This window comes from Megascapheus bottae, chromosome 6 (genome assembly GCF_031878675.1).
Source record: "Megascapheus bottae isolate mThoBot1 chromosome 6, mThoBot2.hap1, whole genome shotgun sequence".
In the NCBI taxonomy this organism is placed as follows: domain Eukaryota; kingdom Metazoa; phylum Chordata; class Mammalia; order Rodentia; family Geomyidae; genus Megascapheus; species Megascapheus bottae.
In genome coordinates, this window is record NC_143514.1 from 41,460,877 (window position 1) to 41,486,298 (window position 25,422).

The 25,422-nt window shown below is 42.2% G+C and overlaps 1 protein-coding gene across 1 annotated transcript in view; it reads right to left on the bottom strand.

The window, feature by feature from the left end:
- Cachd1 (cache domain containing 1) overlaps positions 1–25,064 on the bottom strand; it is a 217,711-nt gene extending 192,647 nt beyond the window's left edge. The window contains exon 1 of the mRNA XM_090334685.1: positions 24,744–25,064. Coding sequence (XP_090190811.1) covers positions 24,744–25,007 — 264 coding nt within the window. The 5' untranslated portion in view covers positions 25,008–25,064. The remainder of the gene's footprint in view (positions 1–24,743) is intronic.
- Between the last annotated feature and the right edge of the window lie 358 nt (positions 25,065–25,422).

Genomic DNA, 25,422 nt, shown 5'->3' on the forward strand with positions numbered 1-25,422 from the left:
ATGTGGATCTTTCCATCTCTCTTCCAATTACCACGTGCATCTTTCCATCATTCTTCCAATCTCCACCAACCTCAATTCAGGCAGACAGATCTACAACATGGGGACATATATCCTTTTGTGTGTATGGTAAATCTCTTTAAAGATAAGGGAAAATTTCCTCTCAAGTATATGAAGAGGTCCTACAAAAGTAGCCGCATTATCCGATTCAACAGAGGAAGGCAAGAAGAAATAAATTTTAAGTACATAGAGAAGAAAGCTTTCCCTAACACATCAGGAAAAAATTTCAGAATACAAGATAGACACTTTACAATCAAACTTACCCAAGACTGGAATATAGCATTGTGCTTTTAAGATTTTCTTCCCTGTTTTTTTTTTCCTTTGTATGTCCTCCAAAAATAAGGACAATAACACTTAACATACACATTCATTTCCAGTTTTCCAATGGCTTATACATGCATTTTATTTTCCCTAAAGAAAAAGAGAATAGATAGCGCAGAGCAGAGGAGTGAATTAAGCAAATGTGTCTTCTTCCTCTAGAACTGCAATGTATTTCCTGTTGACTGGGCTTCACTAATACCAGTTCCTCTCATAAGTCATGACAGTAGTCTCCAGAGCCTCCTACACAAAGAAACAAGATTTAAACAGACAGCAAATACTATGGGAATTTCTAAATGCTGAGTTGGGTAATATAATCAATGTAAGTGCTTAGGCAGAAGTTGACCTGGGTTTGAATCCCATCCACCTCTTCTACTTCCTGACTTCCAACTGTCCAAATAAAACATTCGTTCTTTTGGAAGTTAATTGTTGTCTGCTTTTAAAATAGAACGCTGAATGCTTAATATAATACCTTGTAGAGAAAAAGTATCCCAAGTATGAGCACTAAAGTCTTGCCAATGAAATAGTAAGAGCCCCCCCCCCTCGCCTTTTCCCTAACAATTATAGGAATGATAAAATCCCCTGGTTTCACTGAAAGACAACAAGTAGTAAATAAAAATCATCTCCCAATTGAATTCTAGCTTGGCACCTATAAATTAAATGTAAAGAGAGAGAAAGTGTAACAAAGTCACTGAGAAACAGAATTTCTACCCTTCAACTATAAAGGTAGAGTAAATAAATTCTATCGGTAAATCCTTTGTAAGTAAATCCTGTCTTGGATATGATATGTTCCTGACACAACTTCACTTGTATACATACAGGAATGCACAGATCTCTTCCAAATTAAGGGGAAAATGGGTGGGGTGGGAGAAGAGATTTAGAGACGAGGAGAAAACTTTGTGTGACTCCTATGGGACAAAGCCAGAGTCTCCATCCCACATTACAAGCCTCTACCTGGTCTGAAAGAAAGTTATCTAGAGCATTAACTAAGAGGATCAGAAGCCTCCATTGTTGTAGGCTTAAAGTGATCCACTTTCACTAGAGCTCTGGGCAGTGGAGCCCTCATTGCAAATGCAAAGTCCACAGTTGGGGGTAAGAAGGAGAGAAAATGTTTAGATGTTCAGCTCAGGAAGGCCAATACTGTGGTCTTTGCATTCCAAAGCTGGCCTCTACCCTGCCCCCATCCCAGCACTCTCCTCACCATTATCCAGGGGCAGGGTCCATCCTAGCCCTGCCATTCAGGGTCTGGGAGACTTTGGGAAGTACCCTACAAACTGCTGTGAGATGGATAAATACACAAAGGCTCTTTGCACAAAGCATTCTTTCACAGAGGCCCAGTGTGTCTATTAAATGCGTCCTCTTAATGTGCATACACTCCTCTAAGGAGCTTATAAGGACCACAGAGAGCTCACTAAATCAGCCCCACAGAATGTGTTTAAAGGAGGAGAAAAGGTGTGTGGCTGGAGGATTTTAAATTGGAAGCAGGGGAACCTCTATACTCCATGGTAATTCCTGGGGTAATAAAAGTGCAGTCAGAGATGCTAGCTGGGAGCTGTCCATGTGCCAGCTGGTATCTGTCCTGGTGCTTCCTTACACTAGGTTTCTCATACTGTCCAGTTATAGCTTAGGCCCAAACACCTTGCCAATATTCCTACTAATAGTTATGCCCTAAGAAGAGAGGTAAAACCATTTCTTGTACCCATAACATTCACTTTTCACACTGCTTTCCATATCTATGGTCACAAGAAGTGTGAAATGCCAAAGGCAATGTTCCCAACAAAATTTATTATACATTTTCCCAGAGTACACAGATTAAAGTGCCTGACCGTATATACAAGATCACTGGCTTAATGAAGTGCTTCACCTCATTTTTTTCTTTATGACTGCTTCCTCCTGGCAAAGAATGAGTTATATAAGAGCAAGCTGGCTCACAGTCCTATATGGAATGGCCTCTTCTCTAGTAGAAAGCAGAAAATAAATTGTGTTATTGTATTTTCAAACTCTTATATATGCATTATCTCAAAATTCACCAAGGAATTTCAGAGGCATCTCATGGGATGTAACACCTCTGAGAAGAGGTGATGATGATGATGATGGTGGTGGTGGTGATGGTGGTGATGGTAGTGGTGGTAGTGATGATGATGATACGCTTTTTTTTTTTTTTTTTTTTTTGCCAGTCCTGGGCTTAAGCTCAGGGCCTGAGCACTGTCCTTGGATTTTTCTCAAGGCTAGAGCTCTACCACTTGAGCCTCAGCACCACTTCCGGCTTTTTTTTCTAAGTATGTGGTACCAAGGAATCGAACCCGGGTCTTTGTGCATGCTAGGCAAGCACTCTACCACTAGGCCAAACTCCCGGCCCCAGTGATGATGATGATGTGAGGAAAGAGATTCAGAGAGATTAGGCAAACCTCAGGCTTCACTTCTCAATTCATTCATTCATTCATTCATTCATGCATTCATTCTTCTGTTCACCATTCTGTACTTCCTACAAGCCTATTTTGGTCCTATTGAAAGTGCTGAGGATTCAGAGTGAACAGACTTAACTGCTGTCTCTAGGAGCTCAGAAGGGCAAGAGCAGAGTCCAAAAAGTCACAATAGAGCAGAATCCAAAGCAAACTTAGGTGGAAGAAAACAGACAATTGTCTAAAGAAGGCGATGCCAAGGGAAATCCTCGAGGATAAACACTGCTCTCTTCATATCACAATGACTTCCAGGACTCCTCAGCTCTAAACCAACATAAGGAAAAAAAAACAAAAACATCCCCAATAGTCATAGTGTGATAAAATGAGCAGTATCTTCAGGAGCCCAGTAGCAGGAGCTGTCTTTATATTTACTGTTACTCTACAGATACATTAAGTGGAGTATACCTAGTACCATAGAGTATATCTAGACAGATTCTGCACAAGAATGAATGGGCTTATGCTGGTGACTTACACCTGTAATCCTGGAGAATCAGGAGGCTGAGATTTGAGGATAGTAATTCAAAGCCAACCCAAGAAGTAAAGTCCACGAGATTCTTATCTCCAATAAACTACCAGAAAATCAGAAGTGTAGCTAAGGGTCAAAGTGGTAAAGCACTAGTGTTGCTCAAAAAGCTCAAGGACAGGGTCTGGGACCTGAGTTCAAGCCCCATGAGTAACAACAACAAAAAAGTAGCTCCTGTTTTAGTGTGGCATGGGATGAAGGTTGAAGAACAGAGAATGACTCTTTTTCCTTTTGATCCAAACTTCTAATGAATCTCACAAGGGCACCCACATGCACATCCATACATAAGTATGTACACAAAGACACACACACACACACACACACACACACACACACACACACACGAAGAAATATCCAGAGCTTCGAGCCATGGAAGAACCATGGAAGAAAACTAATTAGAGATCCTTCCAAGAAATCAAATGGCTCACCCTGTGTATTATTCATTATTTGTTTATTTATTTAAGACAGATGTCACTATTGTTCAGATTGGCCTTGAACTCCTTATGTAACCCAGGCTGGACTCAAACGCACAATCTTCCTGCCTCAGCTTTTAACAGGTGTTCACTACCATATCTGGCTTGTTTATAATTTTTATATCGCAAAACAGGGTTTTACTACGCATTTATATTCATTTTTGAAACAAAGAGGGACCAATTTTTGAAGAATAGGGTCTCATTTCCCACTGTGTTGAACTACCATATAGACATTCACGCACTAAGAATTAACAAACAGAATCACTGAAAGCAATGTCTGTCTGAAACCTGAAGTGGGGTTTAAAACAAAGTCAAGGTAATATTAATATTATAGTAATATATTGGTCTCTATGGATTACGTAACACTGAAGAAAAGTTTCTTTTAGATTTTACTTTCAATTTTTACATAAAGTGGAAATCAAGGAGCAGGACTTTTACTTGAAAGAGAAAATACTGCCCTGTGTCTTATTCCCCTGGTATATAAAATTAATGGCCTCCCATGAGAAGAAAAAATTTAACTCATAATCCTAACCATTACGAAGCTGAGATCTGAAGATCACAGTTCAAAGCCAACCCCAGCAGATTCTTATCTCCAAAAAGCTGGAAGTGGTACTATGGTTCAAATGGTAGAGCACCAGCTTTGAGCAAAAGGAACTCAGAGAAAGTTCTCAGGCCCTGAGTTCAAGCCCCACAACTAGCCAAATTTAAAACTCAAAAGTATTATACAGAGCACTTACATTTTTGTGTATAATCCTTCCTTTGATTGCCACCACAAATCCCTTAGGAAAAAATCTCCATTATACAGATAGAAAAATATTGAGGCCTGTAGAAGCCAAGTCATTTGGTCATTGTACAACTTAGTTTTTAATTATTCTTGAAAAGCCACCTGATTGCACCTTCCCTTGAGGCTTCTAAGGGCAAGTATCTTCTTAGATGGAAAAATACCAGCTTGAGGACAAAATGCCAAGTTGAAAGTGAGGCTGGGTAGAGAGAGATCTGGCAGATTATTAATTTGGTCCTCTTTCCCAGCAAGCATTTGATGTAAATGGCAAAAGTTCAGAGGTCAGAGAGAAGGAAGTATGTGCTTTAATTTCTCCCCCCTCCAGAGGTAAGTGAGTGTTTTCTATTAACAAAACCCCTGTAGCTAACAAACCCTGGGCTAGGATCAAACAGGCCCTCCATCTTTCAAGTTATAACATCACAGGGAGACATTTTCAGGCCCAGCCAGACCTGCGAGACCAGAGACAGGGCTGTTGTCAAGTGACAGACAAAAATGTCACCAAGTAATAGTCATTCTTCATGGATGGGCTAGATAGAGCTAAGTGGAAAGAACTGGAACCAAATGAGCAAAGGCTCACTTGTACCTTTAAACTAGGCAATCAGGGACATATTAGTGACCAGGTTGGTCCACTGAGAGGTGACTGAGATAAGTCAATAATAGCTAGTACTTAACCTGTGCTTAGCATGGTAAGCTTAGCATAGTAAATGCTTAGTAAATGTTTAGTAAATGGTAGCTACCTGTGTTCTGACACTGCTTTTTCTCCAGCTTTCATGACATAGGAGAGTTATCCTATTCCTTTCTCATCCATGGACCATTACATCAGTTTGAAAACATAGGAACATTTGCCTTCACATAAAGTAAAAGCTCACAATGAAATCTCAGGCATGGAGCATCATGCTTAATATTCTCACAAACCTTCTAACAATATTGTCTTACACCTACAACAACTAGATATATTTCTATTATATTTCACCCCCACCCCTGAGCTGGCTTGGAACTCACAATGTACTTATTTGTTTGTTGGTTGGTTTTTATCTCCCTGCCTGTGTATTCTGAATACCAGGACTACCGGAATGCATGCACCCTCCCTCGGCCCCCATTCTTCTTCAGTTTTTACACAGAAGAACCTAAGGCTCTGAAGAATAGCAAGAAAGCTTGAATTAAAATCCACGTTTCTCTAAACAGGCTTTTATGATCTGGCCTGAAAACTGAGTCTTGTTTTTACAACCTCTGTAAGTGAATGTTTTTCTTAACCACAAATTTCACAAAATGAGTACTGGAGGCAGGGTGTTTGCAAACTGGGGGCTGCTGGAGATGTCCATATGTCCTGCCATTAGGGAAGGACTCTGTAGGACTTTAAAAAATGGCTTTTAGTGTGAGGGCAGCATTCCTTCAAGAGCACATGCAGGGCTACCAGAAGGGCAGCAATGGGGGCTGGGGAATGGGAAAAGTCTTAGGGCAACTAGCACCTTAGCTCTAAAAAAAAAAAACCCAAACCACAGAATAGAGGACACACACAGAGGAAAAATAAAGCATAGTACATGTTAACACTTCTCTTGCAAGTCATCAGAAAATGTCATAAATAAGAAATGCAACATAGGACAGACTAGCCAGAAAAGAGTTAATTCTGCAGAAAGTCTACCAGGGCACAGGACCCATCCCCACCCAGATGCAACAGTCTAGAGCTCCTCATACAAATAAGCTCTGCTCCCCTCCCCCCACCCTTCCACCTGACCTGCTGACCTGGCTCCCTGCTGCTCCCAGCCTGCACACCACCCAATCTCCCCAGAAGTTAGCTCACTCAACCCAGGAAATCAGGCCCAGAGTTGATTGACTACTTTATCTTCAGCATTCCCAAGAGTACCTGGTTAGTGGTAGGCACTAATAGATTTTAATTGAACCATTACTTGCATCATTATTTCTTTAATTTTTCTGGTTAATTTGATTCAACACAAGAATCATTTGTACAAGTTTCAAGGTATTGTGTAGAGCTGTGAGTGCCTTGCAGAAAAAGGCATTTACAGAATTCTAGTGTGATAATAAAAATAATAATAGTCCACTGTCTGTCTATGTAATTTTTATTTTAGTCTTAGAACAAAAAGACCAATATTTTTTTAAAGTCAAATTCTAAAGAAATGGATGATACAGACAAATTTACAACTGTGGATTCTACTAAATGATAGAAAATATTAGGGAGAGGAAAACCCTGCATCTATCTGAATTGAATATGTGCAGATTTTTTTCCTTATCATTATTTCCTAGTAACTATTTATATCATAAATGCCGTGTGTCCTTAGTGATCTAAGTTTATACTATAAAAGTGGATGATATGCAGTATATAAGCAGATGTCTATGTTAGTCCTATGTAAACACAGTGTCACCTTAAATAAGGAACTTGGGTATCCTTGGGTTTTAACTTTGTTGCGGGGGGGGGGGGGGGGGGGGGAGGTCTGTAATCAATCCTCTACAGATGTCAAGTAAAGACATTCCTCAGTTCACAGCTTGGCAGGTCTTAACAACACTGATGAAAGAAAGAAAATGGAAGCTTGGTACTAGTGGTTAGGCCTATAATCCTAGCTACTCAGGAAGCTGAGATCTGAGGATCACAATTCAAAGTCAGCTGGGGCAGGAAAGACTTATCTCCAATTAACAACCAAAACTGGAAGTGGTGCTGTGGCTGAAGTGGCAAAGCACTAACCTTGAGCAAAAGAAGAGCTCAGGGACAATGCTTTAAGACACACACACACACACACACACACACACACACACACACACACACCATGATTCTATCTCTAAATTATTGTTATGATGCTTAACATTTGGGCAATTCCATACCACAATCATTTCACAAAATATTAACATTAGAGGCTAGGAGTGTGGCCTCGTAGTAGGGTACTTGCCTAGCATGCACAAAGTCCTGGGTTCAATTCCTTGATACCACATACACGAAAAAGCTAGAAGTGGTGCTATGGCTCACGTAGTAGAGCGCTAGCCTTAAGAAAGCTCAAGAATAGTACCCAGGCCCTGAGTGCAAGTCCCAGAAAAAAAAATCAATTAAATTAAATTAACATTATATTATGCTTTATGAAGTATGGGATCTACCACTGTACTTAACTGATTGATGTTCTTCCACTAAGCAAATGGATTAGGGAGTCCCAGCAATTCACTGTTGACTTAGCACTGTCACGTCCTTCCCTGCCTCTGCTACCCCTGAGATTAGACAGCACAGCAGGTGCTGAGCAAGGCTGTGTGCTCCTCAACTTACAAAGGGCTCACATCCCAACAGACCCATCATAAACCAAAAATATGATGTCACAAGTGCACTTAATATGCTGAGCTTATTCAATCTCATAGCTTAGATGAGCCTTCCTTAAGTCAGCCCTAACACTTTGAGAAAAAAAAAAAAACCAAACAAACAGTGGGGCAAAAATCATCTAACACAATGTCAATTTTATAATAAGATAAATATACAGTATTACACTGTCATATACCATATGTAGCACATAGTATTACATATGCTATATATACACAAATTGGCATTTTTACAGGACAAGAGGAAATATACCACAAAATAAGATCTTAAATAAAATACAGTATTGGGGCAATCATGTGACCTTAATCGTGTATGATGGTCTCACTGCAGCCCTGAGTACCTTACCATACAACCATATCCTCAATAAAGTCAAAACACAAACTATGGTTTCTCATGGACGCATTACTGCTCTAGCAGCCTCTTAATCTCAAAGAATCCCAAGTTGAATCATAACAAGTTGATTTTTTTTTGTAAACTGGGGACAATTTGTGATCAAGTAAAAAAAAAATTAAAGAAAGGGGATTCAAGCATAAGATACAGTCAAAACAGTCACAATTGGGCCGCGAGTTTGGTCTGGTGGTAGAGTGCTTGCCTAGCATGCATGGAGACCTGGGCTTGATTTCTTGGTACCACATACATAGAAAAAAGCCAGAAGTAGTGCTGAGGCTCAAGTGGTAGAGCTCTAGCCTGAATAAAAGGACAGTGCTCAGGCCCTGAGGTTAAGCCCAGGACTGGCAAAAAAAAAAAAAAAAACAAACCAAAAAACCAAAAACAAAACAAAAAAAAACAGTCACAATTGGTCTCTATATTCTACTGCCAGTGGACAATGATTAAGCAAGTGGACATTTAAAATATGTCCCTTCTGCCTAAATTGATGAAATTATTTGGCATCACGAATGTGGATAGAGTCGGCATAGCTCTAAGGTACCTAGGCAACTGGGCTCCAGAATTAGTTCCTGATTGAACGAACCTAATTATATGCTCCCCTGCCTATACTTTACTAATGTTCCATTAGAACAAGGGGAAGTATCCTCTAGTGAGAGGGACACGTACCCTCTGCTCCAGAGTATGCTACTCCACATGGAGGCTTGGCTGTAGTGCTCTTTTACTCTAGGATGAACATAAGCCAACAGCTAAGGGTATTAGAACCAAGTGATGAGAGCAAAGATCTTGAGCCAGCTAGGTTTCTAAAGCAAAGTCAACCTGGTTTCACCTGTGTCTAAGAGCTTCCAATAGCTTCCTTCCTATTCATGCCAGAATAAAATTGACTCCAATACAATCCATTCCCATTCCCATCAACCCTTGGGGCCTTGTTTAAACCCTTCGAACACATCAATACCCTTCCTCCCCACAGACCTGCCCAGACACACCCAAGTTTTCACTCATCTTCAGCTCCCCACAAGGCCTTCTTGTTCTCTGTGTGTGTGTGTGTGTGTGTGTGTGTGTGTGTATGTCAGTTGTGAGGCTTGAATTCAGAGCCTGAACAGTGTGTCCCTCAAGGCTAGCACTCCACCCTTGAGCCACAGCTCCATTTCTGGCTTTTTGGTAGTTGATCAGAAATAAGAGTCTCAGAAGCTTTTCTGTATGGACTGGCTATAATCCTGTGATGTCTCTGCAGTAGCTAGTATATATGAAAGGCAAGGACCACCAGGGCCTGCTGGAACACATTATTTTATACATCAGTGCTCTACTACTGAGTTACACCCCGCTACCCCAAGTTACATTTTTAAATGGTATCTTTCTGAAGTCCCTGTGGTTCCTTCACAACAACACTGCTCAAAACTTATCATTTACATCTATTGACATGATTATTTGTTCAATGTCTGTTTTCACTAGAAAGCTCTCTATTCTCTAAGAGTAAAGATCTTGTCTGTTCTCTCAAATTAAACTCAAGACCAACCATAAACCTGATATACAATATAAGCTCAAAAATACTCATTAAATAATATAACTAATGAGTTCTAACCTTAGGATAAAGTGGCCTCAAGCATTTTTACATTCCTGAATTCACCCCCAACTTTCTCTACCATGAATCAATAATACATCAGATACAACTAATGCCCACTTAGAGTTCTGATGTGCTTGGTATTATCCTAATCTATTATCTGCAACATTTCAATCTTTTTTCCTTTTTTTCATACATTTTAATTGTAATTAGTAGAAGGGTTACATTATATTCACCAGATAGAAGGTGCATTGCTTCACATACATTGATACCCTTTCTCATACCTTGGTAATTTCAATCTTTTTTTTTGCCAGTCCTGGGGCTTGAACTCAGGGCCTGAACACTGTTCTTGGACATTTTTTGCTCAAGACTTAGCGCTCTGCCACTTGAGACACAGTATCACTTCCATTTTGTTGTTGGTGGTGGTGGTTTTTCTGTACCAATAAATCAAACCCAGGGCTTCGGGCATGTTAGGCCAGCACTCTACTGCTAGGATACTTGCCCAGCCCCCATTTCAATTTTTTGTAACAAGTAGAGACCCCAAACATTTTATATTAAAGTCTAGACAACAGCAAAAGCAAATTTGCCATCATAATTATTAGAAAGTTACAAAATCTGTTATTTAAAGAATGTCTGGGTAGTTTTGTGAGCTCGACTTTTTCTTGAGTTCTCAAGATGTTCACCAGATTTTGTTAACTACATCTAGACTACGCAAATGAATATGCAGGGCTCTCACCTGCAGGAATTCAGACTTTAATAATCCAGCTCTATCTTTACTGCTTGAAACTCTGCCCACCTTTGTTATCCAAATATACACACATGCAAATAGAACCTTCCAGGTTCCCTACCTCCCTCAGTACTCCGGATGGAATCCAGAGCCTCTGCTTGCTTGGCAACCACCCTAACACTTGAGCTATGCCTTAGGCCCTGGTGTCCTTTTTAAGTCTATTTGAATTTGCCCTATCTCCAGGGATCTCCAACTTGAAACACCTATAACAGGTATTATGGGTTTATAATTAGCACATGGTTTAGACACCTTTCCCCAGACTACAGGAAAAGCAAATTTCCTCACTTCGTACAAAGTCAACTTTAGGTCAAATAGCCCAAATTTAAAATACCTCTCTCCCCCCACCACCCCACACAGGACGCAAACAGAAAAACTACATGACTGTCTCTCTTGCAGTGACCATTCATTCAGACATCAATCATCAGAAAACATAAGCAAGCAAAACACAGCCTCAACCTAAGTCAAGACCTTCCTTCTCTGGGTTGCTACACAAGGCACTAGTCTTAGAGAAAGACGTAAAAGGAGAGTGACAGGGTAGACTGTAGGGAGCAATCACATAGACCAAAACAAAAGTCTCAAGAAGCTTCAGCCAATGATTGAGGGTGGACAAGAATGTCAATCTGTGTGGGCGTGGCAGTATAACAGGCAGAGATAGGAGGATCATAATCTCAAGACTAGACCAGGCAATAAAGCACTGAGACTATACTTGAAAGACAAAGTAAAACTAAAAGAGCATGGCTTAAGTTGGCAGAGTACCTGGCTAATAAGTATAAGGTCTTAAATTCAATCCCCACTACTGTCAGGAAAAAAGAAAAAGGAAAAAATAGAAAGATCTCAATAGGTCTTTCTATACTTATTCCTCAGACATATTCAATGATCACAGAAAAAGTTTTAAAACAATATATACACATGTGTATATATATATATGTGTGTGTGTATATATATATACATATATATATATGATCACAAATATGGACTCAAAAATTTCCTCGAGTCGTTTACAAATACTGTACCATTTTTTTAACAGAGAGATGATATACTTCAAATATTTATTTCATGTTTAAATACAGCATAGTAATTGCCAAGGGTTTTTTTTTTAAGGCTTCTCTCCAAATTTTCTCCCTATATAATATCCTTATTTTATGTCTCATTTAGATGACATGGAAATATGAAGACGAATTTAAGCCTGTTATTTTATAAATGGAATTGATGAATCCATGTATTCATGAGTCATTAATTTCTGGCAATTTCTATTCTGAATTAGGATTTTGAGTGAATGGTTTTGAAAGAAAGAAAAGGAGAGGAGAGAGAGAGAGAGAAAGAGAGAGAAAGTTGGCCATCATATATACAAGACTCAGTTTGTGTTGTTCCCCTAACATACATCTTATCAGCTCTGCCACAGCTGAAATGATTCTAAATTGCTTTATGACACACTTGGATTTTCTCCCATTAATAATTCCCCCTTCTTGCCCATGACTGGCAGGCTTCTTCCACACTGCAGTAATGTGGGACAGCTAATTATCTACCAATCCACCTTGCTCTACCACACTTGGCAACTTTTATCTGCACAGGACAGCTGCACTCTGAGCGTTTGAAGTAAAATGTCAGTCTCTGCTAATGCAACAAGACTTACATCACTAATGATGTCTCTACACTTTGAAGCAAAAACTCAAAGCCTAATTAAAAATTCAGATTTATTCTCACTGGCTTGCTGATATTCACTGTCCTTCCACCAGGGCTGGGAAATTATACTTCATGTAAAAATAACAACTGTTTTTAAACCCAAGGAGAATTAAAAAACAAACAAACAAACAAGCAATAAAGTGCAGTCTTGGGCTTTGTCTGCTCTAAAAAATAAAAACAACAACAACAAAAACTTATTATGGTTGGAAAAGACCCAGGATATTATCATGTATAAAATAAGAACTCACTCCACAAGCTCTACTATGCAATTACAATAAGGCATAATATTTCCAGGGGAATACAGGCCAGAAGCTACTTTTTCAGCTGCTCTACTCTGGTATTTAGGTGTTGGAACTTTTCAATGTGTGTAATTAACTCAGTTGACTATATGAATCTTAAGCACAGGAAAATTATTGGAGCTCAAAGAAGATGACAAGGTAAAGAAGTATTTAAATGACACTTATTTACACATTCATTCTTTCATTTGTTTATTGTGGACTTAACCTCCAGGCCTCTTGCTCTTACTTGGCTATTTCACTCAAGGATGAAGCTCCACAACTTGAGCCACAGTTTCACTTCTGGCTTTTTGCTAGTTAGTTGAAGATAAAGAGTCACAGAGATTTTTTTTTTCTGCTCAAGCTGGCTTCTGACCTTCATTCTCCAATCTCAACCTCCTGAAGTTTGAAGATTGCAGGCATGATCCACCAGTGTCCAGCTTTCAAATGATAGTTTAACTATCAACTCAAACAGCTTCTCTAAAGCAATACTATTATTATTATAATTTTTACTAAAAAAAAAACTGAAAGTGAAGGATCTGCCTCTTCCCTCTAAGCTTAATCTTTTGATGTATCTAGGGATGGAATATGATGGATTGAGTCCTGCCTTGCTCCCTAGGGTCAAGCAAGACACCAGGTGCACACGGACGAGCTTGACCACATACCTGTCCGTAAGCAGGCTATTCCAATCTGGGCTGACACCACCTTTGGTCCCCAGGGGATGATAGCCCCTCAAAACAGGTGCAGCATTCTACTACCACCCTGGGCCACCAAGAGACCATAAACCATTTTTAAATTTTTGCTTCCTCATTAAGTCCTATATAAGCCTACCCCCAAACCCAGTGGCTAGCACAACCCAAGTGCAAGGTCTGTGCCCCTCGCTGTTTCTCAGTAAATAGTCCTTGCCTGTTGACAATCAAATCCAGCCTATTCCTTTTCCATCCTCCTCCATTTTCCTTACAGAAAGGACTGCCTAGTCCTAATAAGTAGGGAGATGTACGTTATGAACTCCATTTTCAAAACAGAAGTATGCCTGAAAATGACAGGTAAAATTTCCTTCTGTGGCTTTTGAATAAGCAAACATAAAACAACCAAAGTTGTTCTTATCCTAAGCATTTTTAAACGGTACCTTTTATTTTAATTTTAATGTGATTTTGATTTCCTTGTTTATATTTATGGTAGGACTAGCACCCAAAATTCATGCATTCTAAGCAAGTATATCAGAATTAGAACACCCTTCCCCACCCAGTCCTAGGGCTTGAACAAGGCCTGGGCTTTATCCCTGAGCCTCTCTGTGCTCAAAGCTAGAGCTCTACAACTTGAACCACAGTGCCAATTCCAGTACAGGTTCACAATAATAAATAGCTCCTGGTCAATTAAATTTGCTACTTTTTTATTGTAACTGAAATTAATAGAAGGCTTACATTGTATTCACCAGACAGAAGGTGCATTACTTCACAAACATTGATACCCTTTCTCATGTCTTGGTCTCCATTTCCCTCACCCCACCCCCACCCCTCATCTTGTTTTCCTCCTTCCCTATCCGATTTCAAATAACCCAAAATGCATATATACAATATATCAGATAACAAGGTGAAATACTGTAACAATATGAGATAACCAAGGGACAGCAAAAGAAATGAGAGATAACATAGTACCTTAAGGACAACAATCACTCATTATATGGCTTTTGTTTTCATATCCTGGAGGTCCTTTCATTTAGCGTCATAGTATATGGCCTTATGTATCTAGATTTTGTTCTCTTGTAAATCTCTGCTAGGAGAGCCCAAGGTTTCTACTGATGATGACAAATGAGGGAAACCATTGAGCCTAAGTTCCTTTGAGTCTGGCTTACTTCACTTAATATGATTTTTTCTAAGTCTTTCCATTTCTTTACAAATGGGGTAATGTCGTTCTTTCTGACAGCAGCATAGAACTCTACTGTGTATAAATACCACATCTTGTTGATCCACTCATCAACTGAGGGGCATCTAGGTTGGTTCCATATCTTTGCTATGGTAAATAGTGCTAATTTGCTGCTTTTGTTTGTTTGTTTGTTTTAAAGAAAAAATAACTTTCTATAAGGTTTCAGAATTATTGAACTTCTTTCAGTGGCTCCCTAACTTTTAGGTATTTAGGTAATAAAATAATCCCATCAACTGTCAAGAATGATCATCAGTCTTAAATTCTTAGTCCTAAAACAGCTAATGCATCTTGCTTTTCAAAAGAGGAATATACTACTAAAAATAAGGCAGTGAAAAAAATGGAGTTCTTATAATACAGTATCCCAAAAATGATTAAAAAGTTACAAGTCCAGTTGGGCACGAGTAGCTCACACTTGCAATCCTCCATACTTGTGGGGTGTGGTTCAAAGCCAATCAGGGCAGGAAAGTTTGTGAGACTCTTACAAACAAAAAGCCAAGTGGAGCTGTATGCCTCAAGTGGTAGAGTGCTAGCCTTGAGCACTAAAGCTCAGCAACAATGCCAAGGCCCTGAGTTCAAGCCCCAGGACTGGCACAGGAAAAAAGTAAAAATTCAAGACCAGTTGTTACTGTTGATATGTCCATGAGCCATGTCCAACCAGGGCTCAGTTTCCACACAATGAGTCTGCGGTCCTTCCAGTGCTCCTTTGATCCTAGAGATCTGAAAGTTCAGACAGAAAAGGCATGTCCAGGGCAAGGCTACTGTGTCTGGATCGGCATAGTCACTCAGAGTGGATCCCAGTGGGCAATCAGCCAACTTGTCTGTCTTGGGCCAAAACAGGCTCTTCTTTAACTGGCTTTGGGTACATGGGACCCAGAAATGAAGCTATAGTAGCAGCTAGTGGTTGTGGTTGTGGTTGTGGTTGTTGTTGTTGTTGTTTTTGACAGAACCTAAACCCTAAATCATCGCAGCTGAGTTTTCTAGATTAGAATCTAGAAAAGTTTACCAATCTAGAATAAGTTTGCCAATGGTTAGGTACAATGGCAAGTGACTGTTATCCCCCAGTAACTCAAGCAAGAACAAATAGGAGGATCACATTCCAGGCTGGCCTGGACATGAAGCAAGACTCAATCTTGAAAATAACCAGCCCACAAATGGGTAGCAGAGTGGATCAATTAGTAGAGCACCTGTCTAACAAGCTCAAGGGCCTGAGTTTAAGACCCAGTACTTAGGGCAAGAAATATTTATTGTGAACATAAAGAGGGAGAAACATGGTAATAGCCATATCCTGCAGACACAAATCCAGTCATACACACAAAGATTTACCCCAGACCACTCAACTACTGGGGGCAATCGCTTCCTTTCATGTTCAAGTCAATGGGAGCTAGATGACCTGTAACTGTCAAACAAATCTGGACTGACATGAAGGTTCTAGGCATCCCATGACCTCTGCTTAATTCCTCTGGCCTCTCTTGTGGCCTTTCTCTTCTGGAGTTCTAGATCCTAATTCTATCTTCCTGTTCCTCAGAGTACTATGTGTTCTCTCTTTTGGGAACTGGAAAGAGTATGTTATTCATCCCACTTTCTCAGGGAGGCCTTCCATAACAGAATGCCTTCACACCCTCAGGCAGGCTCACATCTCTGACATATTATCTCCAAGCATTCAAAACCTCTTCACTCACAATGATGTTGTACTGAAAAGTAACTCCTGGATATCTCAGGCCTAACATAGTGCCTGGCACAAAAGCAACATTCAAGAAATATTTGAAGTAATTATAATGACAAGGACCTCATTTCTTAAGGCAACCTATTTTATAACTGTTTATTAGAAATTTCTCTCTATGAAGCATAAAAATATCCAGTCTTGTCCTGTACCAGTGGCTCACACCTATAACCCTAGCTACTCAGGAGCCTGACATCTGAGGATCACAGTTTGAAGCCAGCCCAGGAAGGAAAGGCTGTGAGACTCTTACCTCCATTTAATCACAGAAAAAGCTAGAAGTGGAGCTGTAGCTCAAATGGTGTAGCTAGCTTTGAGCTAAAAGAGCTCAGGGCAGTGTCCAGGCACATAGCTCAAACTTCAGGACTGGCTGAAAAGAAAAATCCAGTCTACATAACCCATACAAAAGCATTAATTCCTGGAACCCAATGAACAATTTTAATCCAGACACTGCAAATGGGTGGCCTCTGGCTTGATCCAGTCTGCACGTGTGTTTGGCTTGGCCTACACTGTTGTTTAAATTTTTTAAAAAATCTGAATCAGTTGCCAACATTTTAAGAATCAAGAGATTTTTCTATAAAACCATATATTCCACTTCCAAAAAAACAAAATGATGTAACAACCCTGGCCCCACAATGCCCTGCCAGCCAACACCGGGGCAGAGCATGTGTCTCCTCCAGCCTGACACATGCCTCCAGCTAACCATATCTATCACTTCTCCCTAGAGACCTGTACCTGGCCCACTTATTTTTGTAAACATTAGATTTAGCAGTGGAGTACTCTGAATTGACTATTTTGGTGTTTGTTGAGGTGTCCGAGCTGATTTAGTCTCCCTGTTATGAACTCCTGGGGAAGACACAAGAAGTCCCCTGTAATTCTTGCTTGCCTTCTTGCAGCATTCAGTTCTGCAGGGAGACAGCATAGCTTAATCAGAAGATAAATAGGCAGAAGATCAGCTCTTCCTCTTTGACCCTCCCCTGTCTCCCACTTACAGCTTGTACTCTCCTTTTCTTACTCCCGCCTCTTCTGCAAATGGGAGAAAATAGGGAGCTAATGGATATGGTTCATGCTGTTTCAGACATACATATGACCAGACTCTAAACTGGCCATGAGAAAAACAAGGAACCTCATGGCTCTGAAGTAACAAGCATGAAAATGATAGCCAGGCAGGCCCATTCAGAAGAGACCTAGAGAAACTTCCTAAAGAAGCTTAGCATTCCATATGGAAGGCTAAGGAGATTGCTGGGCAAAGGTAGTACCTATTCAAGAGCTGAGGATGTAATATATCATTTGTGGCACAACATTTGCCTATCATGCTCAAGATTCAATCTCTAGCCAGATGCTGGGCTCATACCTACAATCCTAGCAATTCAGAAGGCTGATATCTGAAGACCCCGGTTCCAAGTCAGCCAAGGGAAGGAAAGTCTATGAGACTCTTATCTCCAATTAACCCACTGGAAAACTAGAAGTAGCACTGTGGGTCAAAGTGGTAGAGTTCTAACCTTGAGCAAAAGAGCTTAGGAACAACGACCAGGCCTCAAGTTTAATCTCCACAACTGACCAAAGAAAAAGTTTGATCTCCATCAGAGCTACCCATGTCCAAAAAGAAGAGTAGCTATTTGTAAAGGCTGAGATGTGGAGATCATGATTTGAAGCCAGTTGGGTAGGAAAGTCGGTGATATTCTTACTGCCAATAAACCAACAAAAAGCTAGAAATAGTGGTATGGTGCCAGCCTTGAACAAAAAAGCTAAAGGACACGGCACAGGCCCCTGAGTTCAAGTTTCCGTACTGGGAAATACACAACCATAAACACATGCACACACACACACACACACACACACACACACACCCCATGAAGACACTCAAGTTCAGAGTGATCTCATAACATGCCAGAAGCTATACCATTAGCTACATCAAATTTTATCATGTTGTCCCTAGACATTTTAAATTTCAGTTTAAATATCTGAAATTCGCTTCAAATAATTAAGGAAGTGGAAGAGCAGGTAGAGGCAGACATGAGACAAAGTCAGCCTGATCACTAGCCAATAACTGATTAAGCTCTTGAGCTATTTTCTCTACTTTGTACTTTTTTTTAAAAAAATAATAAACCAGTATCTCACAACCGTAATTCTATAAGGTTGAGATCTGAAGAACCTAGTTCAAAGCAAACCTGCACAAGTCTTGTGAGCATTTTAGCTCCAATTAACCACCAGAAAGCCAGAAATGGAGGTGTAGATCAAGTGGTAGCCTTGAGCACAAAAGTTCAGGGACAGTAAGCACCCAGGCCCTGAGTTCAAGCCCCCATACCGGAACCAGAAAAAAAGGTTTAAAAGTAACTATAGATTACCTAATATTTCCTCTCTCTCTTTCTTTTTTTCTTTTTTTTGGGGGGGGGAGCTGCTTATGGCTCTTGAACCCTAAGCCTGGGGGCTGTCCCTGAGCTCTTTAGCTCAAGGCTGCCACCCAACCCCTTGAGCCACACTGCCACTTTCAGTTTTCAGGTGATTTACTGGAGATAAGAGTATCACAGACTTTATAGTGCCCAGGCTCTCTTTGAACTGTGGTCCTCAGATGTCAGCCTCCTGAGTAGCTAGGATTTCAGGCATTTGCCACAGCACCTGTGCCCAGCCTAATATTTTCTTTAGAACACTCAAAGGATAAGGGTAGCACATGATGAAGATCTCTGCACTGTGCCCTAGAAACTCTATGACACAGGATTAACTACAATGAAATGTAGTTTCTAAGCATTATGTTTCTGTTTCATTCTGGCTCAGCAAATGTTTGTTTCCTTCTAAGTTCTATACCCTGACACTAAATAGACTGTTCCTATATTTTGTATTTCTGTTTACTGATCACTTTTATCTTAGTTCCTATGCTAGAAATCATGTTGTCTTTTAAAATATATTTCCCCCTTAAGAGCTACAGGAAGCATGAAGAGTCTGCCCTCAGAGGGAGCTAATAGCATGCTGGAAGTTACATCATTAATAATTGGCTGAGTCAAAATTGTTGTCCTGGTTGCCCTTTTATAATTTGAATTTCAATAAATTTTTATACCAGGTCCAGGAAGAGGCAAAATAAATCTCATTCCACTTAATACCAAAATTCCAGACTTTAGAAAGGTTCCTGCCACTTATCCACTTAAGCTCAAGGAAGCAACTCAGCCAGCACCAACCAGAAATAGCATCGACACATTATAAAGTGTGAAACTATCTTCTTCCTCTTCCCAATCCCTTCCAAGACTCAAAGTCCAACGAAGACAGCTAATGCAGGCATTAGAGAGATGGAAGTTGAGGAAAGATAAGGCACAATAGGGACAGCCAAAAAATCTCATTCTACATGGTTTTTCTTGGGCACATTCTTCAGTTCAAGTTCAAGTCTGAGTCATCTATTAGTGATCAGTTTTCTTCTGTTCCAGTATTCAATTCCTGGTACAGGGCACAGCAGTCTGAGGATAATGCAAGTTTCCTCTAGACTGCAGCTCAACTAGCAGGTAGAGTAGAACTGCCAAGATATTTTTGTCCAATCACTATAAAAGTGACAGAAATCATCAAAGCACCAGGAGCTCATGCCCATAATCCTAGCTAGTCAGGAGGCCAAGATCTGAAGACCCTGGCTCAAAGCCAGATCAGGTAGAAAAGTCCATGAGAATACTTATCTCCAATTAAGCACCAAAAAGTCAGAACTAGAGATGTGGCGCAAGTGGTAGAGTGCTAGCCTTAAGTGAAAGGACAGTCAGGCATTGAGTAGTTCAAGCCCCAGGAATTCCCACCATACACACACACACACCAGAGTGACAGCCAAAGGTATAAGACGTGGGAACCACAGAAGGACCAGGGGTTCAAGATATACCAGCTATGTTGTCCAGTGCCACCAAAGGAATGAGAAGTATCTAATGACAGCTGATTTCATTAACGCTTCACATGTGAGGCTGCCACTGCCACTTCCACAATGGAGATGTGTATTGAACAGGCCAAAGCAGATGACTTATTTGACCAAATGATAAGCATGGACAAGGGCTCTGGGTCCCATAATGCTTTCTTCTTCTACCACTGTACTACCATCTGATGCTAAGAGGGATTATATGTCTTTTTGTGTCTATTTCCATCATTAATGGAGAGACTGTGGTTAGGGATCAGGCCTTGGTCACTTTTCACTGCAAGAGTTGAAGTCCACTGAAAGACTGCTGGATATATATGTAAAAAATGAGTATGACTTTATGCATTGCCTTTTTTTAATGGCTCACAGAGGAGGACTGTCTATTCCTGTTCAGCTACAGTCACTATTTACACTGCTCTCTGTTTTCAATGGACATCTCTCCATTCCAGCTGAGCCTTGGAGTTACTCTATCTTAGCTATTGGCTTCTTCTCCCAACTTGAGATGAAGCTTCAGTTTGCTGATATTTTTTTCTGGCTGCCTGGGAAGACCCCACTCCAGACCTCCTCCCTCTCTTCTCAGGCCCCATACAGCAGCTGTCTGATCAACCTGTTGGTATGACTGCCAAGTTCACAGTGTGCCCAGCCCAGAAGAGCTGTACTAGAGTTAACACCAAGGCGGGCACACCTGGCCATGTGCCAGGAGCTTGCTGTTAGGAAGCCTGTATTGTCATATAATGTTAAATGGGCCTTGTAAGTACCTGGTGAAATGGTTCCCAGAGCAGACATGTCTTCTAACAAGCAGACATTGTTGCTTAACCATCTTACCTGTACTGTCTCCTTCTCCAAAAGACAAAGTCATTAAGAGCCATACTGGAATACCTGACCATGCTCCTGCACATCTAGCCCAGAACTCAGTTTCATGGGTTATTTCTCCATTAAAGACCAGCTGCCTTCATCAACATCTCAGGCCTGGCTGAACATTGACAGTGTCCTCTTATGCATTATCATTATTAAGCCCACAAAGCAAAATTCTTGGAAGAAACAGGATCCTGGATTTTGCAAATTAAATCATCCAACCTGCAAGTGGTAATGCTGAAATTCATGTCTCCAGATATCCAGCATGAGGCTTTTTCTACTTTGTGCATGAGGCTGTGTGCTATAAGCTGTTGCATGAGTGAATAAGCATAGGTAAGTCTCCATGGACACCAGTCACTTTCTGTTCCCATGTCACGCATTGATGGGTGATGGCTTAACTCCACCAGACCCCTGAGGAGTTGATGATTACATTTTTGACTTTTACTCCAGTCTGTGGCCAGGGGGGCAGTATTCAGTGGCAGCTTGTCCAGGGGTACTGGCTAAATTGGTTGGTACAAATCATTAATTTTTAAAAATTTTTGTTTATTAGTTTTAAAAAGAAAAGTAACAACAAAACAATCACCAGTAGGTAGCCCTCTTTAGAAAACAAGGAACTTTGTAAGACAGACTGCCCTTTAAAATGTCTTCCCTCTTAGCAAGTACTAAAATGGTCATGGGCAGCTGAAAGAAGACCCGGTTTCTGCTTTTTTCTTTTCAGCTCAAGGCTACCTCCCTACCCCTTGAGCCACAATGCCAATTCCGGTTTCTAGGGATTATTTGTAGATAGGAGTCTCACGGACTTTAGAGCTGGGGCTGGCTTTGAACCCAGATCCTTAGCTCTCCACCTCCTGAATAGCTAGGATTACAGGCATGAGCACCTGGCTGGTTTCTGCTCTTTTGCAATTACCCTTTGTAACCTCTGGTGAGAAGTAGGCATGACCACTGGAACTGCTATGAAACAACAGGCCTCATTTGGAAGCCCTGATATTAAATACCATCTTTGGAAACTTCAGCAACAGAAACAATCAAAAGTCTGAAACACTGATTTTTTTTTTTAACTAGGAAACACTGTCATAAAATGAGATGCTGTCCTAGGATGGGCGGTGGTCTGCTCAAAATGCCAAGGTCAAATGAAGAGAGTCAGCCTCCTTTTCCTGAGCACCATCTTCACATGGGAGTCTAACCTAGCTCAACCTAATCTCCACCAGCCACATCTCTGAACCACCGGCTGGATGTACAGCTATAAAAATCCACCTTCCCAAAAGGGAGTCCTTAATTAATCTACACCGAACACAACCAAAACCACATTAAACTTTATATCCACCCAACAAATCCCTAAGGTTTACAAAAGCATGTAAGGTTCACAATCTTTAGCCTGAGAGTTAGAGCCTCTAACTGTTTACAAGCACACCCTCCACCTTAAAAGAACTGGCAGTTTCTAACTACACTAAAAAGAGACTCTTGCCCCAATTTTCCCAGATAGAGGGCAAAGTGGTAGATCAATGTACAACTCTAGAAAGGGAATTTAAATACAGTAAGTGTGACTCCTTTCAAAAAAAGACAGAAGCCACTTCACATTTTAGCAGACAAAACCCTGTCTGCAGGAGGTTGGTTTCCACAAAGAGGTTGCAAAGGTGTTGAAAGGAGGCCAGTAGGAAGGAAATAAAGGGCCGTTTGGGCTCAAACCCCCTGCTGACCAGAGCTTTTTTTTTTTTCTAAAGTGTCTCCTTTTCTACTGGGAAGCTTTTTAAAACTACATTTGCTTTGGAACCCTACCTGAATAACGATGTGTAAGGATCCAATTTCACCTTTTGTCAAGGACAGGGTGTGAAGGGTGTCAGTATCTTAGAAAAAAGCAAGTGCCAGGCTTCTAAGGAAGAAGGGAGACTCGTGCAAGATCCTTTGATTAACTATAAGGATGGACTGGAGACAACAAATGCCACTTAATCCTAAAAGCAAAGTCCAAGACTGCAATGCATTAAATCTTTTACAAAAAGAGATAGATGCCTGGGTGAAAAAAAAAATTCAATTCAGTTTGTGTTCTTAATTGAAACATTCACTAGGAAAAAGAAAGTCTCGGTTTTCCATCTCCTCCAAAAGTCATTTCACCCCAAGAACTCAGCCACAGTCTGGATTCAGAAAATGCATATGGAAAAAATTATAACTGAATCTGAACCAGAAAGGTCTGCAGAGAAAGGGAGAGTTAAATGGTGTGTCTTAAAAGCTTATCTATTCTTATGCAAATGAAGAAAATCCGACTCTAGGGCACTTCAGGGCTGGGTGTGCAAATAAACGTAAAATTACCTTTCAAGCAAAGCAACCTCCTAAAAAAAAATGGTCATTGCTACAGTGGAGATTTGTGGAACTCGCTTTAGGAAAGCTGTATCCTCTTGGGAGTTTGGGGTGGGGGAAGGGTTAAAAAAAAAAACAAAACAAAACCTCCCAGAAACCTGAATCCCAAAGTGGTTCAAAACACCTCTGCCGGTGGGAGGTGGGATAGTCAGTCAGTCCCTAAAGGATCGAAATCAGAAGCCTCTTCCAAAAACACATTCCTGGAAACTTCGCTCTTTCGAAGACCACATTCATCACCATCGCCGTGGTTAGACTGTACAGTGTAAAAGAATGCTGTACCAAAGGTTTCACACCCACAATAACTTTAACTTATCCTGACTGAGGGAGTCTTCCCGGCCAAGATGATGATAATAACTCTGAGATAGAATCTCCAGGTGGTTGCTGTTCAGCAATTTTTTTTTTTAAACTACTGTGCCTAACGAGTAACAACATCAGGATTCCTTATTAGCCTCGAGCCATTTTTTTTCTCTGAGTCTCTTTTCCTCTCCGGGGAAAAGACTGACAAGCTAAACAAGCTGGAGAAATGGGAGCCCTTTCCACTTTGCTCCTTTCCCCTCCTCACTGACACACACACACACACACACACACACACACACACACACACACACCCCAAACAAGAAAAGTCAAATGCAATATAAAAATGGCACAGTCGACCTCACGCAACCCACAAACAGCAAAACCCCCAAAGCAACAAAAAAAGAGTCCTCAGCACCAGGACCAGACCCGGGACTCTACTCGGCCAGCCCCTCCCCCAAACCACCCGGACGAGGGCAAAGGGGGTGGCTGGGGCTGCTTCAGATCTGTGTGCCCCAGGACCCCTGCTGGCCCCTGTAGCAACTGGGTAAGCTTTGGTACTTTGTGCCTGCCCAGCGCCCACCCCTGAGCCCTAGTCCCCGGGGGAACTGGGAAGGGGTCAAGGGGGCGGGATGGGGGTTTGGAAGAAATGGATTGAGCCAGGCGGGGCTGGCTGCCCGGAGATGGGGACACAAAGAGGGCAGGGGGCTCCGCAAGCCACAGCAGGGCGAAAACAAGCCGATGAAGGGAGCATGTGTGCAGATGAGGAAGAGAGGTGCGAGGAAACCAAAGAATCCTTGACTGAGATAAAGGACCAGGTGCTCAGAAGAGGGGGGTGTGCAGGCAAAAGTGCGTTCCTGGCAGAAGGGATCTTGTGGAGGAAAGGGGGGTGCATTAAAAAAAAAAAACACGGAGTTGGCGCTCAATCAATGGGTCGAGGCCGCTGAAGACAGAGGGACAGAGGGACAGAGGTCCAGCAGGACAGAGAGCTCTGTGCGCACAAGGCGGGGGGGAGGGGGGTGCTCGCCCGGCCAAAGGCACTGCTGGCTGGGCAGAAGGAAAGGCAGGATGCTGGCAAGTTCGGGACACGAAGGGGGTCGCCTACCTGCATGGTGACGACTCCCAGCTCCTCGGCCGCCAGCCTCCGCATCTGGCTGGCCAGCACTTGCGCCTCGTCCAGGATGGAGAAGTCAGCGTGGGCCACTGCGCCGTGGAGCCAGCACCAGATCAGACCGAGCACCCAGAGGGCAGGCAGGCGACGCCGCGCCCCGGCCCCGGCTCCGGCCCGGGCCCAGCCCGGCGAGCCCTGACAGCGGCGGGCCGGAGCGGCCGTCCCCGCGGTCTCCTCTTCCTCCGCCTCGCGGGCCATGCTGCCTCCCGCCACTCCCCGCCGCCGGGCTCCAGACGCGGGGAAGCCGGGACCACCCGACCCGCGCACCCTGCAAAACTTTCTTCCCTGTCTGCACTCGGGTGTATGCGCCGCGGCGACGGCGGCGGCGGCGGCGGCTCCCAAACTTAGGGGGCGCCCGGCTACAGCGCGGGAGCGCGGGCGGCCACCATCGCAGGGCTGCGGCGCCGGCGGCGGGCGGGAGAGAGGAAGTGGCCGCCGGAGCGCTCCTCGCTCGCCCGTCGTCGCCCGCACCCCTCGGCGGCTCCGGGAACTCGGGCACCCGCAGGCCGAGGTGCGCGCGGCGGCCTCGGGGGTGACAGCGGCAGTCGTGCGGCTTTCGCTTCCCCCCTCTCCACCCCCCCAACCCCGTCCCCGCGCGGCTGGCGAAGGCGGC